At 40.3% G+C, this 16258-nt stretch overlaps 2 protein-coding genes across 2 annotated transcripts in view; both read right to left on the reverse strand.

The window, feature by feature from the left end:
* Nucleotides 1-1069: 1069 nt before the first annotated feature.
* On the reverse strand, nt 1070-5524 carry RPS13 (ribosomal protein S13). The gene is made up of 6 exons (XM_082485868.1): nt 5449-5524; nt 4956-5004; nt 3391-3469; nt 2311-2480; nt 1820-1920; nt 1070-1148 (listed from the first exon to the last, which is right to left on the reverse strand). Exons 1-6 carry the CDS (start codon nt 5469-5471, stop codon nt 1115-1117), a joined length of 456 nt encoding a protein of 151 aa, XP_082341994.1. The 5' UTR covers nt 5472-5524; the 3' UTR covers nt 1070-1114.
* A 3604-nt stretch (nt 5525-9128) lies between these two features.
* PIK3C2A (phosphatidylinositol-4-phosphate 3-kinase catalytic subunit type 2 alpha) overlaps nt 9129-16258 on the reverse strand; it is a gene marked incomplete at its 5' end in the record, with an annotated part of 40970 nt that continues 33840 nt past the window's right edge. The window contains 8 exons of the mRNA XM_082485242.1: nt 9129-9559; nt 10026-10151; nt 10378-10487; nt 10948-11029; nt 11125-11242; nt 11641-11765; nt 14170-14377; nt 15644-15753. Coding sequence (XP_082341368.1) covers nt 9377-9559; nt 10026-10151; nt 10378-10487; nt 10948-11029; nt 11125-11242; nt 11641-11765; nt 14170-14377; nt 15644-15753 — 1062 coding nt within the window. The 3' untranslated portion in view covers nt 9129-9376. The remainder of the gene's footprint in view (nt 9560-10025; nt 10152-10377; nt 10488-10947; nt 11030-11124; nt 11243-11640; nt 11766-14169; nt 14378-15643; nt 15754-16258) is intronic.

Consider the following 16258-nt stretch of genomic DNA (forward strand, 5'->3'; position numbering starts at 1 on the left):
TACTTTGACAGCATATGGAGGCTAGTAAACTTCTAAGCTAGAACAGACAGTAGCACTTTGGAGTTCAACTGGAGTGCAGTGCTTTTCTTTTAAAACTGTCTTAATCACAAGTCTGTATTTAGCTTGATAATCAGGGAACAGGAATTCTGTCTTTCTACAAAATTAAATCCAGAAGTTACCATGTTCCACTGGTTATAAGCTAGAAAGTATCTATTACTTTATAAAAATATTGGGGCTTATTTAAATTTACTTAACTTTTTTAATATGGCAAAAGTTAAGCAATACACCAAGACTTAGAAGCAAGAGTCACAATAGATTAACTCCCATTTGTAATTTTCTCCTAAAAAAGGAAAAAGCTGTCAGTCTGTTCTCCACATTTCTCCAGCAGAAAGATAACTCTGAAGGTCAAAGCTATTTAGAACCTGGAAGCACAATTTCAGAAACAGTGACTGTACAACAGCCACTGCCCTTTAGGTTTAGGGAAAACTACCTCAGTAAAGATGTAACATCTGAGGAGAGCCAGTTGTCTGTATTTACCCAAATCTCAAAGACTATTCTTAAAACTACTTACAAGTGACAGCAACAGTTACTATGAGGAACTGGCTGAGGTCTGCTTACACTTTCCGCACAAGGAGCAGATCCACATTACCTGCAATGATTCCATCAACCTCTCCAATTTTGTTCCCCTTCCTCCGCCCTCCCCCCCCCCCCCCCCAAATCTTTTCTGCATTTTCTAAATTTCCAGTTCTTCCTTCTGTCACTGTTCTCCTCCCTAGTTCTCCCTGCAGGACACTGAGACACGGCCTCACATAAATAAATACATTCGCTGTGAATGACCATGTCACTTTACTAACTTTTGTCTGTATCAGATCCAAAATCCAGTTTACGCACAGACACAAACTGTACAGCTGGTCTAGAAGACCAACAACCACTACCCAGATCTGACACTGCAGGACAGAAATATGGAAACCATAGCCACACATCTGCTTCACCTTGAAAACTGCCCATTTACATGCAGCTTCCTGAAAGGGGCAGAAGTTTATAAGACACCAACCATTTAGAGACAACACAAACTTAATGAAAATTTATTCTTTCAGTAAGTCATAGCCAGCTCTTATGCGACCAGGGCAGAAGCTGTTGATGATTCACTAAAAAGAGAGAAGAAAAAGACAGAGAGAGAGAAAAATATTAATTGCAAAGGCAGTTTTTCAAACTAGTTGCCAAAATACTGCTTCAGTTCAAACCTTTAACTACCAGTCCTGAGCTTAATCACTACCCGTTTAAAATTTTATTGCATAAAGGAAGATTTCTCCCTTCCTTTTAAAATACAAATACTAGGGTAACAACACAAAACCGTATATTAAAAAACCCCCACAAACTGGCTAGTTGCACTCAAGTCTTTTCAGACAAAAAGCTCACCCTGATATCCATTTGATTTTCCTAGAGAAAATCTCCAAATTACTTTCATTTTTGCCACAGCTAAGCCATTTCTCAATAAATTTTGAAGTAACATGAACTACAAAAGTATCTGAGTGAGAACAGAGATTGCAGTTTGTATAAATGATTATACAAATTATCTAGTAGTGACTTCAATTGTCGAGACAATTAGTTTTTCCAGATGTTGTGACAGTCATTTTGCCCAGCAATAAGTTCCATTAATTTATCAGTTAGTGTTTATGAAAATACCTATTTTTTGCTGCCTGATTTACCTATATGACTGATCATCATGCACTCTTCTCCCTTTGAATCACAGCCTCAGCATCTTGTTTACAAAACCTACAAGACCTCGGTGAAAACAGTAACATAAGAGAAGACTTACTACTTCCAATTGGGCGGCAGCACTCTCTTAGTCTTGTAGTAGCGAGCCAACCTATGGATTCTGCTTTCAATCAGAATCAGACGGAACTTGGCATCTTTATCCTTGAAAAGAAAGTTATATTACATCCAATCACTACTTTGACTTCTCAACAATGTACAATTCAGATGAGCTTTAATAAAGTAAAAAAATCCACAGCTACTGCTACAAACTCCACATTCCCATTACCAAAGTCTGATGAATACAGTAAAATCAGAACAGGACCAGAAATATGTGGTTTAAGCAGTGCTTTTAAGATCCTTTTCACAGACAAAGACCATTCATTCCCCTTTATCAAAATGCCTCCCCAAATCCCTAGCTTTACTCAAAGGGGGTGGGCTAACAGGAACTACACTAAGAGTCTTTGCTTTGTCAAGCTATAAATATAAACTACTATATTATTTGAAAAAAACCCAAACAAACATAGAGAGTTACCCACTTAAATTAGCACTTACCTTTCTGTTTCTCTCAAGATGTTTGCGAACAGCAACAGCTTTCTTAATCAAGTGATAAAGGTCCTCTGGAAGGTCCGGGGCCAGTCCCTTCGATTTAAGGATTCTCAAAATTTTGTTGCCAGTAACAAAGCGAACCTGGGCAACACCATGGGAATCCCTCAGGATCACACCTGAAACAAACATTTACATCTCACATTGAAAAGAAAAACCTTACACAAACAAATCTTGTGAAGCGACCTTACAGTTACAAGATATACAAAAAAGGTCTTCTCTAAATTAAAAACATTTCTGGTGGAACTGTGAACAAGTGGTAAACAATGAGTGAGCAAAATACAACTTACAGAAGCCAAAATACTTTATCAGATAGCACTCAACAGACAACTAACCTCCCCCATCGCATTTAGGCAGGTAACACATTACATGCTACAGTATTATTGGGAAATTTTCAACAGGCCTCGTTAAAGCTAGGTATTCAATCACCTTTTTCTCTATGGTTAACAAAGATGTCACAGAAATCTTTTTTAAAAAAAAGTATCACACTACAGGGATCATTAATATTCTCAGGATTAAAAAAAGTCATTCACATAGCACATAATTACACTGCATAGCTCTTGACCATATAAAGTTGTAGCATGCATACACTTAAGCAGAATTCTAGACGCGTCCAAACTACTGAGAACTAGTCTATTACGCAGCTACAGTGCCTGGCTCAGTAAACTCCTAAACATCGCACTGCTGATACTTGAGATGTGATGTCAAGTTTTTCTCAAAGAAACTGAGCAGACTAAACTTCCCTATAGCAGCTGTTAATGGCCATTCCCAAGGACAGCTTATAAGATTAAACAGATGCTTCGCATCTTCTGCTTGGAAAAAAATTACTTAACTACTTCACCAAATATGCTTCTTGCAAGAATGAGGCATATTACATTTTTAGTGGTATCCATACAGTGAATACATATGTACATCAGGAAAACTCTATTTTCTTAGCATGTTATTTACCACAAGTTGAAGGAACAATTACATTATTACAGTCAGAAAAACATGTTGTGTCTCCGTTTAGGAATTATTAATAAACCTTACCAATTTGTGAGGGAGTCAGGCCTTTTTTAGCCAGCTTATAGATCTGTTCCTTTACATCATCAGAAGTAAGTTTCAGCCACTAAAGAAAATTAGAAATAAAAAACCAAAAACAAACAACTAATGAACACTGGTTAATACAGAAGCATAGGCTAACTATATGAAAGCTTTTTATAAAGTGGTAGAAATAGATGCTTTGTAATGCTTGAAAAAACAATCAAGAACTGAAATTCTACTTCTAATTATATACAAAGTTTTTTACATCTTATGAACCTATAGTTCTAGTGAAATATAGCATGGGATGGCAGAGGTGAAGGAAGAAAGTCTCTATTTAAAACACCCCATATAGCCTCCAACCAGCTGCTTTATCATCAGTTTACTTTAACTGCCACACCAGAAGCATAAATACAAATTTAAAGAGGAAAAAAAAAAAATCACTGTTATTGGCAAGGAACTTTTTAGTTGGGCCTTTGACAGAAATGTGAAATTGAGAACCATTTAGCCACCTCTTAGTAAAGCGCCTAGAGGGATGAGTGAAAACCAGACTTTAAGTACACAAGTTAATTCATAAATGAAAGAAATTGATCTATCCACATAGGACTGTGCCTTTTCTATTACTTCTACGATTATTAAGGGGAAGACACCACCAACAAGCTAGGTAACCCTCACTCTTTCAGTGAGCTATAAGACCTCCTACTTTTTTTAATACTGTCACAGTACGAAACAGAAAAGCACAGCAAAAAAATATATTTAGAAGAGTGCTATACATTACAATAAAAGACAGAATACAAATAAAACTAAGCAAAAAACCCACAGATTTTTTTAAAAAAACTATAGCATTTGAGCATCCCAATAATTATTAATCTGTTTAACCATCAGTAGTACTTCAAGCAGCTTCATGTTATCTTACTTTAAATTGCATCTCTTTACTTTTGTATTTCGTGCTTTAATTCATGTTTCCATTTAACTGTTATTCGGCATGTGCTTTTCCACGTGCATCACAAATTGATCTTTCTGCCAACAAATATATCCTCCGAGATACAGACTTGCAAAGCAAGGCAGATAAAGCAACTGACAGGTAAGTCTTTCAACTGGAAGTACCCCGAATGAACTAAGGGCATGCTGAAGTTACTTAAGTTAGTACTCTGACCAGCAAATTACTGTTGTAACTATTTAAAAAAACAGTCGGTTTAGTTCACGATGGCAAACGCCAAATTCATGTGTGAAGAGAGTAATTTAATCTCTAGGAATTAGCAACATACAGACTAAAAGCAATTGAAGCAGCACTTAAATAAAGAGGGGTACAAAAAGGGAGTTGTTTTTCGCAATAAATCATCTGGCCAGGAAACGACACTTGCTTCCTCAGTACCCTAAAGACCATAGGCTACGGTAGCATTTTACCAGGCCAGAATTTAAAAATGACACCACAAAATATTTCAGATCTCTTCGTTTTGTTTCTCCTCCCGCGCACTGCTGAGCTGCACTATAGGAACCGGGCCCTGCACCGAACGCCACTCGGCAGCCGCGCGGGCCCGCCGAAGCGCGCAGGGGACAGGGACGTTACTTACCGTAGGCACGCTGCGTCTGTAGGGCAAGGCTGACTGGGACAAGCCCTTTCTGTGGGGAAGAAGCAGATCACAGACTAAGCCGAGCTGGACAAGCTAGCCTGCCGCCCTGACCCCACCACAAAGCAGCCTACTACAAGCGCTTCCTACAGGGCCGCGTCGAGCCTGCGCGGCCGAGGCCTGCGGCCTCCCTCCTCACCTGCAGGCAGTGCCGCCACCAATACAGGCCGCGCCGGGTCCGCACCGGGAAGAGGAGCCCGGCCACTACAACCATGCCCCTGCCCGGGGCCGGCCAAGAGAACGCGCTCCTCAGCACCAGCCCGAGCCTTTCCCCACCCTGCCGCCATATCTCCACCCCCCACCCCCCCCATCGCCACACACGCCGCGTTACTCCCGCAGCATCCCTTCTGCTCCCACACCCGTCCGCGGCGCCCTGTTATCACCCGCAACAGCCCCAGCCCGGCCCCGTACGCCAGCCCCAACCCCAGCCCCTTACCCGGGAGCGTGCATGCGACCCATGATGGCGGCGGCAGAAAAGAAAGAACGACGCGAGGCAGCTGCCCTTCCCGCCTCACTTCCGCAGGAAGGGGCGTTCCTGCGCCTAGCCCCGCCCCGCTCCTCGAGCCAATCGGAGTCGGCGGGGCCGCGCTGCGCACGCCGCCAGCCGAGGGCCCGGCGTGCACCGCGCTCCCGCGCGAGCCTGGCGCTGTGGGAGGCCGCGCTGGGCCAGGTCCGGCGCCGCCGTCAGGGCGGTAACCGGCGGCGGGTGGCGACCGCCCTCCCTGGCACCGACAAACGGAATCACGGAAATTTCAGAGTTGGAAGGGACCTCTAGAGATCATCTAGTCCAACTCCCCTGATAAAACAGGATTGCCTAGAGCACATTACTCAGGACTGCATCCAGGCGGGTCTTGAAAATCTGCAGAAAAGGGGACTCAACCTCCCTAGGCAGCCTGTGCCAGTGCTCGGTCACCCTCACCGTGAAGAAGTTTTTCCGCGTATTTGAACGGAACTTCCTGTGTTCCGACTTGAACCCATTGGCCCTCAGCCTGTCCCTGGGACCCACCGAAAAGAGCCTGGCTCCATCCTCCTTCAGCCCACCCTTTAGATACTTGTATGCCATAACGAGGCCTCCCTTCCGCCTTCTCTTCTCCAGGCTAAAGAGTCCCAGCTCTCTCAGCCTTTCCTCATAAGGGACATCATCTTAGTTGCTCTTCGCTGGACTCGCTCCAGCAGTTCCCTGTCCCTCTTGAACTGGGGAGCCCAAAACTGGACACAGTATTCCAGTTGTGGCCTCACCAGTGCAGAGTAGAGGGGGGAGAATGACCTCCCTCGACTTACTGGCCACACTCTTCCCTATGCAGCCCAGGGTTGCGTTGGCGTTTTTGGCAACAAGAGCACCTTGCTGGCTCATGGATAATTTACTGTCTACTAGGACCCCCAGCAGGTCCACCCCTAACCTATACTGGTACCTAGCATTCTTCCTCCCCAGGTGCAGGACCTTGCACTTGCTCTTGTTGAACCTCATTAGGTTCTTCTCTGCCCAACTCTCCAGCCTGTCCAGGTCACAGCAGCCCTCTGGAGCATTAGCCACCCCTCCCAGAGAGAACAGCACACTTTTTTTTCCCAGAATACTGTTTAATGTACATACAGGACAGTTAACGGAGTCACATTTAACCCAACGGAGGGCAATATTGTACATCTTTATTAACGAGCTCGTTTAATTAAAGTATTTGGTTCTTACAGATATATAGACAAAGGGAGGCAGACTGTTTGCTCTCGCTGAATTTCGTCACCTGCAGCACTACCTCAGTCACAGTGTGGCAGCGAGGCGCCCAGGGAGGGATGGCGGCGGTGCCAGGCCCAGGAGGAGCCCCCACCTTAAGGCAGGTGACAGGGAGCTATACACAGCATGAGTTGTAAAAAAAAAATACAGAAAAGGACTTTTTATCAAAGATCGCACATGCTTCCAGAGATAGGTAGCTGTAGATCGTAAAAAGGCAGTAATAAAAATTTCAGTGCAAAGTTCTAGGTTAATAGAGAAGAAGAGGTCTTAGCGCAAGCTGTTACTCTGAAATACCAAAACAAGGTCTGTATAGACAATAATATTCCTGGCTGCATAAAAGATTTTTTTTTTTCTTTTCATTAAATAAGATATAAAAAGCTGTTAGAACTAAGTTTTCAAGCTATTTAGTGTACTGGTATGTTCCACCCCAAGTGAATATTTTCCTCTTTCACATCCATCTTTTTTTATATGTAGTTTATTAAAGTCTTATTGCAACAATCACTTTTTTTTTTTTTCAATTGAGAATAGTGCAAAGAGGTGCAAGCTCGATGCTATTCCTCTACATGTGAAGAGAGGCCAAGGCCAGATCCCACAGACAAAATAAAATCCATGACCATAAAATGCTTCAGCCAGTGACTATTTTGAAAAGGAAGGGAAAGGCACAAAATGAGTTAAGCTATGAAGAAGATTAAATCAGAAGTCAGGACAAGTGCCAACAATAATACAGTACTATACATTTTTTTTTTCCAGAGTCCAGACAACTGTTAAAACTGTAAATCATTTCTTAAATGATTTTAGTTTATTTGTATTTTGTGCTGTAAGACACTGTGCTTTAATAGCAAACTGCAAAAAAGGCAGTACATATTGCTTTCATTTTATTTCACAATGGAACGTTTCACAAAAACAGTAGTCTACTTTCCTGTGTTTAAGTGACTTGTGATTCTAATGATGGAATGGAGTTAAGTCTCAAAAGCATCAAGTGAGCAGGAAATATATCTAGTTAGTTATATAGTTTATTATTTACAGGCTATATACTAAATGAAAAATATGCAGAATATGCCTAATAAAACTGGGGTGTGTTAGTGCCCATTAACATCTAACATTCAAGATATTCTTAGCTTTTTAATTGTAATAATTCCTACAAAATTGGACCATGACTATTTTAGGCACCAGGAGCTTCAAGTTCACTTCTCTCTTCCATATTGAAGGCAGATTGGTCAGTAGCAGGGGAAGGAAAATCGGATTATAGGTTTTTATAGTGTTGGGTAGACAGAAGGCTTTCCCTGTATTGTGTCTTCATCTAGTCATAGTCAGTGGTGATAGTTTGTCTTACTTCAAGATTTAGTACTAAAGTGTGCAACTTCATAGTTTTGTTTAGACTGAACATGATCATCCTAAAACAGAGTAAGGTGATTAAAAAGGCTACACCTGCAGTGCAGAAACACCTAATTAAATAACCAGTGGTATTAACAGGAGATAGTAAGTGACATCTGTTCTCCACTGTCACAATATAGTTCAAATCTAACGTTCCTTGGAATTAAGTACTTTCAGTGGAATTAATTCTTACTGGGAGTGAGAAAGAGTGTTGCTGTAAACTGTTAAAAAAAGTGACCAAGTTCCTCTCTCAAAGCTGTTAATGCAACTCTTTTCTGGCCCGCAATGCATCCAGCAGTTGTGCTTTTTAACTAGAGGCCATTCTTTACCTGGGGGTACAGGTGCAAATGCCACTTTGGATTAAGACATTTCAGAACATTGAGAGAACATTCTCAGAACACTGAGAAGCTGGGCACAATTCCTAGGCACCACATTCAGACAGCCTTCATTCAGTTTTTGGAGATCATGAGTAGAAAAAAAATTTGTGTAAGTTGCACTAACTATGAAGATCAGTGTAAATGATGTTATTTGTAAGTAACACATGTCAGGAAGAGACTTCCAGTAGGACCTGCAAGGTATCAAATACGAGAACGTTTCCTCCTTTTTAAGGAGCTGAAAGTTAACCAGAAATTTAAATACCAGAAATGAGGTAAAAAGAGAAGCATTTGAATTATAAGGCACCATTATTTACAACTTCCATTATTGGCACTCACTCCAATAAGTCATAGAGAAGCATGAATCTGGGATTAAATGCAACGCTAAGAAATTTTCTCAGCCCTTCAACCTTCATTTCTACAGGTGTGTGTGAAGCCACCAAAATTTTACCCGTCACTGCTTCTGTGATGTCTAGTTAGTAGCGGGAATGTAATCCTAAAATGTCATTTCTTTGATGTTCTCCAGCATCATGCCATGGATGACACAACACAGGTAACAAAAAGTAAAAATGTGCTATATCCACAGGCCTAATGATTAAGTTACGGTTTAACCAACCGGCATGGTCAAACTGTTCATCTCGCTTTCATTTAAAAACCTCTTCCTTTACCCACAACTCAAACATTTACAATGATTCTTTGATAACATCGCATAAGCATAAACCAGGTTTTCTAGAAATCCTCCAAATTAGGCTACATGAACATTGGTCCAACAGATCTGTTGAAATGCAGAGTCTCTTATTTTAAGATGTACAAGTTATCTTCAAGTAGGAAGATGCACAAAGCACAAGTGAATACAATAGTTCTGGTCTTACTCAGGTGTAGAAATGAGTTCACAGATAGGGTACAGCAGTTAGTCGATACCAGTTAACAGTCTCTTTGCTCAAGTTGAAGTCCTTTAGTGAGAGTGTAATTCCACCCAAGAAAAAGTTCTCACGTAACGATTCTGCACTGAGCACACTTAACTGAAGTTCTCTCTGTTTCAGAGTTTCCATGCTATATCCACTGTACACAAGCTAGAAGGTAAGAAGTCAAGAATTTTTTTGGTTATCCAAATGAAGTTACATAGACTGCCCTTTCTTCTGACTGCCTAGCCACTGACTGGTATCTTAATTGCACCTTACGACCATTCAGTTTGTCTGCTTCTCAGAGGATAGGCTGAAGTAAATCCATATTTTATTTTGTGCTCCCAATAATAAGTGTTTAAAAGGACCGGTGGTTTTAGATGGGAGCACTATTTACATGCCAAGGCTTCTGAATTCATTCTTCTCCACATTATGAATCAATTAATCCAGGGCCGTGGGAATCTTTATTCCTTCTCCTCATCATTTCTTAGAGTCAGTGTGAGAAATTTCTGCTTACTTGTAATAGTACATTTACCTACTTAGTTGATTTGCCCTTTTTTTTTTTTTTTTTTAATTACTGCTTAGAATAAGAGACAATAGCAAAACATAGGGAGTTACTACATAAATTTTAACTTGCCATTTCATTGAAAGTTGGGTTTCTTGTCTTCCGGGAGATTTTGGTTTTCCGTTTGGATGTTTTGTGCGTATCTGGAAGTAAGTATGTTTTTACATAGGGATTTGGATCTGCACCATCTTCTGTAACCTACAATCCAAAACCAAGACTAGTTAGTGTAAACCTAGCTGCATATTTATTTTCAAGTATCTACACTTTGCAGTCACGCTAACCAAAAGCGGCAGTTAAGTAAGTTGGTGGTTGGAAAATTTGGAAGAAGAAAGGTGGATTGATGTAGAAATGGTAGAACTAAATCAAGAAGGTAATTGACAAAACGGAAACAGTTTTTGGCAGTGAGATCAGTATCTCTACTTACCAGGTCTTTAATGTGCATCACCATGATAAAGAGAGTACTATTTCTATATGATATGGAGAGCTTCACTTCTCCTCCCACTTTGCCTGAGGCAGGACTTGATGGACTTGCATCTGAAAAATATACAGTTATTTCCTCTGTAATATTTGTACATTTTCAGCAGTACTACACTGACTTATTATACAAGAATAAAAAATAGAAGCCTTAGATCAAGTTCAATTTCTGATTTTATTTCTAGTTCCCTAATAAGAGGGCAAGGCCATAGGTTTTAAAGACTTTTGCATTCTACTGTAAACCAACTTGGAGGTTTAGAGTAAAAACTAGAATCATTTAGTCAAGCCATAAGCAAGCCCAAGTGATCACATGTATTGTTGCAATTTTTAGTATGCTTTTATTTCATTGAAATTGTATGCAGGCACATTTTGGAAAGAGTGATGCAAAGCTTTCAATGAGGGAAAACTACCGTTAATTAAAAAAGATTTCTTTTTTTTTAAAAAAAAATAAAAATCACATTGTAAAGGTGTCATACTATAGTCATCCTATTTATAAACATCCCCCCAAAACATTACCTACCTGTAGGTCTGGCTATTCCATCTATTCCTTCCACTTTTTCATCACGAAGTAATGGATGGAAAAAAGTATAAACAAGATCACACTAAATTTGGAAGAAACGTTACATATTAGTTCAGTGTTAACAAGTACCAAAGTCTGAAAACTCACATTGGATTTGCTTAAGTTATTTGAACTCACTTCTGCCACCTCTGAAGAACTGTTCATCAGACTCTGTATGTAGCTGTTGAGCTCCACTTTTCTTTTAGCTGCTACATCTTTTATATGTGTTCTTCCCAGAACCATCTTATTAGGAAAGCTACAAGGGAAGAACAGGATAGAATTTTCAGTTAATTTCTCTGAAGTACGTACAGTTAGATTTCATTGCCATTTCAATCCTGAAGTGCTGACATCCATTTTTTTATGTCAATTGTGAGTTGAAACACAGCACGCTAATAGGTAACAACATTATAGAAAGGCAAGGAAACATTTCTAGGCAAGTGCTATAAATGATACAACACACAGAATAAAGACTCCGAGTTGATGCTCTGGCTCTCCTCCTTAAAAGACAACAGTTTTCTCCCTCAATTGCCAACTTTGAGGTCTAGTTTGCCCCTCAGCAGTTTTGTCTCCATTTCAAGCTATTTCTTCCTCCACCCAGCTGGGAACAGTTTATTTACTTCTGTTATAATAGTGATGAGCGAGTCAGGAACATACCCTGGTAACTTCCAAAGAGGAAAGAGAATGCCAAGTTTGTTGTGGAGCTCCTGGAACTCATCAAATGTTCGGAAGACAAACGTTGGCTCAACTTGACCTTCTCTCAAAACTCTCACTACATAGATCTGCCCAAAACACAAAAAAACCCAAAGATAAGAGTAGTAACAATATTATAGAACTGATTTAACGATATAGTTTTCTTGACAGTTAATTATTTCTACTATGGTAATCCTTCTCCTGCATACATATCTCAGTAACAGTTTGCATTTTACAGTAAATTATAAATAGGCCTACTGTAATGCGAAGTAGCATCACATGATCTTCCTGTAACATAGATCCACATCGGATATGGGGATAAAGGTAGTTAAGGCCAAGCTGTCTGCATTCTCCCTTCTAAGCCTCATTGTAAATTCATAACGTACAGCATGTGTACATAATTTTAATACATCAGTGCAGAATTACATCTAGATGTGTATCTGTGGGGCCAGAACTACCACAAAGCTTTTTGTGTGTAGACTATGGAGGAAACTAATGCCTACTTTTTTTCAATCTAATTCTCTCAAGATTCTAAAGAATTCCGCTTTTAAAGTGCTAACTTCGCAGGCAGATGCAAGTGTACTGCATTATACAAAAGGAATTTTTAAAAATACTAGGGGAACGATCCAAGGATGCAGTTATTCATGTTATTATGAAAGGGAAATGAACGTTGAGAAACTGCCCAGAAAATTCAATTCAGTGGACTCATTTTATGGGCAGATGAATTAAATGCATATTTTAAAAAATGTGAAACTGGGAAGAGGTTTAAAAATCTGACAGAAGGAGACTACATCATCTTAACAGTTTCCTGGAAGGGGCTGTTTTGGTTTCGACCAGGAGTGATGAAATAAATTTACAATATAGCGATTCAGTACAAAGCTCTTCCTCACTTCTAGCATTATTCAGCTTTGTTCTACCTTCTCTAGCTGGCATCTTACCAGATTAAGACATTTACAGCAAATACAACTTAGAAAGAGATGTACATTTGCATATATCAATATAGCTCACTTTTTAAACAACCTGAGAAAAATGTAACTTGAGCTGACTATTCTAAGCCAACAAACAGCAGTAGAGAAGAAAAAAAATAAAAAAGAGATGGTAGCACTTCTGCATAGGAATACAAATATTTAATACAAGTCTTAAAATGTGCCCTCAGAATTTTGATAGACCTGGGTTAGAGTGTAATGTCTGCTGCCTCTAGTGAGACCAATGAGCAGTGTAGGTGCATTAATACAGGAAAGGATGCTTTTACTTAGGAGGAGCAAATACAACTTTAATAGAAGGTCAGAACAAAACCAGAGTGTTTGACTTAATGGCTCCTATTCAGGAAGGAGCTGTTTTACAGAAGGCAGCTAAATAAGCCCATACACATGACTCAAATCCCCATTTTAAACAAAATTGTCTCCACCAACACTACTCCTGTCCTTTCTGCTTCCTTCTAGATCCTTTTCAAGAAGTGTCTTCATTTTGAAGAATATTATTGGATGCTAAAAATACCAACCTGTATTCTAGCGCTCCTGTGGCTGGTTTACCCTGGCCAGCAGCTAAGCACCCACACAGCTGCTTGCTCACTCCCACCCCCTCACCAATGGGACAGGGGAGAGAATAAGAGCAAAAGTGAGGAGACCCGTGGGTTGATATAAAGACAGTTCTTGGGAAGGGAGGTGACGCAAAGACAATCTCTCGCCACCTCCCACAAGCAGACATGTGCCCAGTCAGTCCCCAGACAACAGCCACCTTGGAAGATAACACCCTCCCATCCCCCGCTTTCTTATTTTACCCCCAGTTTTTATTGCTGAGCATGACATTATATTCTACAGATTATTTATTTGGCCAGTTTGGGTCGGCTGTTCCTGCTCTGTCCCTTCCCAACTCCTTGTCCACCACAGCCTCCTCACAAAGTGAGTAGGGGTAAAGTGGAAGAAAAAGAAAGAGCCTTGACACTGCACAAGCATTGTTCAGCCAAACCAACCGTGTGTTATCAACACCGCTTTAGTTAAACAACCAAAACACTGCACTGTGTGGGCCACAATGAAGAAAAATAATTCCACCCCAGCCAGAGCCAATACAACTCTGTTCTTCTCCAGGAAGCAAGCAAGCCGGCCCATTGCCAGTAAGATCTAGATTTCAACTATGGGTTTTGTTTTTACTTTCAAGTCATCCACAGTGGGGCTCAACACTGGTGTAGGTTTCTAGGCTCCCATTATAGTCAATGCAGTCAGACTTCAGAGAACTCTTCAGCTCATCCTAAATCTGACATTGTTCAGTGCCTAACTGAATAAGTATCTATAGCTGTATTTACTAAATCTCTGTCAATAAAGGGAACCTAGATGTATACCTCAAAGCTTGCTACTTAAGGCTAAACAAAGCAAGTTTCCTCTGGACTAATTATCTGTGATTAAGTACTGAACTTATGGCAAAAAGGAGAATGTATCTTGTTGGAAGAAAATGCATAGTATCTTCACTGAGTGGAAACAGATTCCATATACTTACATAGTATTTATCTGGGTTATATCTCTTCTGGTATGTAAACACAGACACTTGTTTGATTCGGCCATCTTGTTTAAGAGAATATGTCTTAGCAGAAAATGAGAGGATGGGCTCATCATTAGAAGGCAGACCTGAGAAACGCAGCTGAGCTAAATTGTGAATGAAGAAATTAAACTTTGTGGCAACACTTCCCAGACTGGATTCAATCAACCTAGAAAAGAAAAAAATAATGTCAAAACCCACAAGAGTGGTTCTGTCAATGAACCATACTTAAGTCTAAGAAAAATAAAACACAATTCTTACTGACAGAGAAACAGTTTTTAAACTGTGATCAATGGGCTATATAAATATCATCGTATCAGCATTTAATAGAAGATTCAGTATCCAAACTTTGGAATAGGTTGTTATCCAAGAAGTGCAGGTGTTTATTTCACCAACTCTGGAAAGCCTTGAGTACTCCGTCCAGCTCTGGAGCCCTCAGCACAGGAAAGACATGGACCTGTTGGAGCGGGTCCAGAGGAGGGCCACAAAAATGATCAGAGAGCCGGAGCACATCTCCTATGAGGACAAGGTGAGAGAGTTGGGGTTGTTCAGCCTGGAGAAGAGAAGGCTCTGGGGAGACCTTATGGCAGCCTTCCAGTACTTAAAGGGGGCTTATGAGAAAGACAGGGACAAACTTTTTAGTAGAGTCTGTAGCAATAGGACAAGGAGTAATGGTTTTAAATTGAAAGAGGGTAGATTTAGACTAGATATAAGGAAGAAGTGTTTTATGATGAGGGTGGTGAAACAGTGAACCAGGTTGCCCAGAGAGGTGGTGGACGCCCCATTCCTGGAAACATTCAAGGTCAGGTTGGATGGGGCTCTGAGCAACCTGCTCTAGTTGCAGATGTCTCTGCTCATGGCAGGGGGCTTGGACTAGATGACCTTTAAATGTCCCTTTCAATCCAAATTATTCTATGATTCTAAACTGCATGCATACTATTGCAGTTTCCCCACATATTTAAAATGAAGTACAATGACACATTTTGTAATACACAGCAACAGCTCAGTTCAGTGTATACACACCCCCACTTGCATCATCTCTCCCTCCCTCCACAGTCTGCAAAAGCACTTCTTGAAAGCGAGAACTTCTTTAAAATGCATTACAAGGTTTCCATCTTATACACTGCTATTAAGCAATTTAGCATGTATTCAAAATGCAAGTCTCAAAACTGCCAGACAGAATTATCTACTCTCAGTATTTCAAACAAGTTTTTAGCACAAGGTTAGTCTTAAAAGCATTAAAGTATTTCAGCACAAGCGTAAGTCTTGCATGAAACCGATCTTATTTATATTGTTCACTGGTTAACTGATATTTTATGATTGTACAGTATAACTATTCAACTTCTATAGACATGTTTGTGAAAGTCCTTAGTACATTTTTTTTCATAGCAGAGGATGATGCTGGGAGATATTTTAGTTTTCACTTATCCAGTACCTTGTGAAGAAAATGGTAGCTTCTGCATCTGTTGTTTGGGGCTGGAGAGCATCCTGGACATACTTCAAGTCCTGAACCCCACTCAGTTCTGGTAACCCAGAAGAAAGCATCTGCAAGAAATTAAAATTTACAGTTTTAATGCAATAAAACAAATATGATTTTACATTGAAGTGATTAAAAATCTTAGACCCTCAAATTAATTTGAAGCTGCACTAAATTACTAAGTGCTAACAGCAATAGCCAACAATTATGAGTAATCATAGAACGCTTTTAGGTTGGAAGGGACCTTGAAGATCATCAAGTTCCAACCCCCCTGCCATGAGCAGGGACACCTTCCACCAGACCAGGTTGCTCCAAGCCCCATCCAACCTGGCCTTGAACACCTCCAGGTATGGGGCAGCCACAGCTCCTCTGGGCAACCTGGGCCAGCGTCTCACCACCCTCACAGTGAAGAATTTCTTCTTACTATCTAATCTAAATCTCCCCTCTTCCAGTTTGAAGTTATTATTCACCATTTCTGCTGAATTAAAAGCAGTTAAAAAACAGTTTGCAGTGTAATTTATAGTATCATCTTAGTTTAAAATTTTTAGGAAGCACGTAGGTAGTAACAAAAGC

The sequence above is a fragment of the Vanellus vanellus genome (assembly GCF_965231255.1).
Source record: "Vanellus vanellus genome assembly, chromosome: 6".
NCBI lineage: Eukaryota > Metazoa > Chordata > Aves > Charadriiformes > Charadriidae > Vanellus > Vanellus vanellus.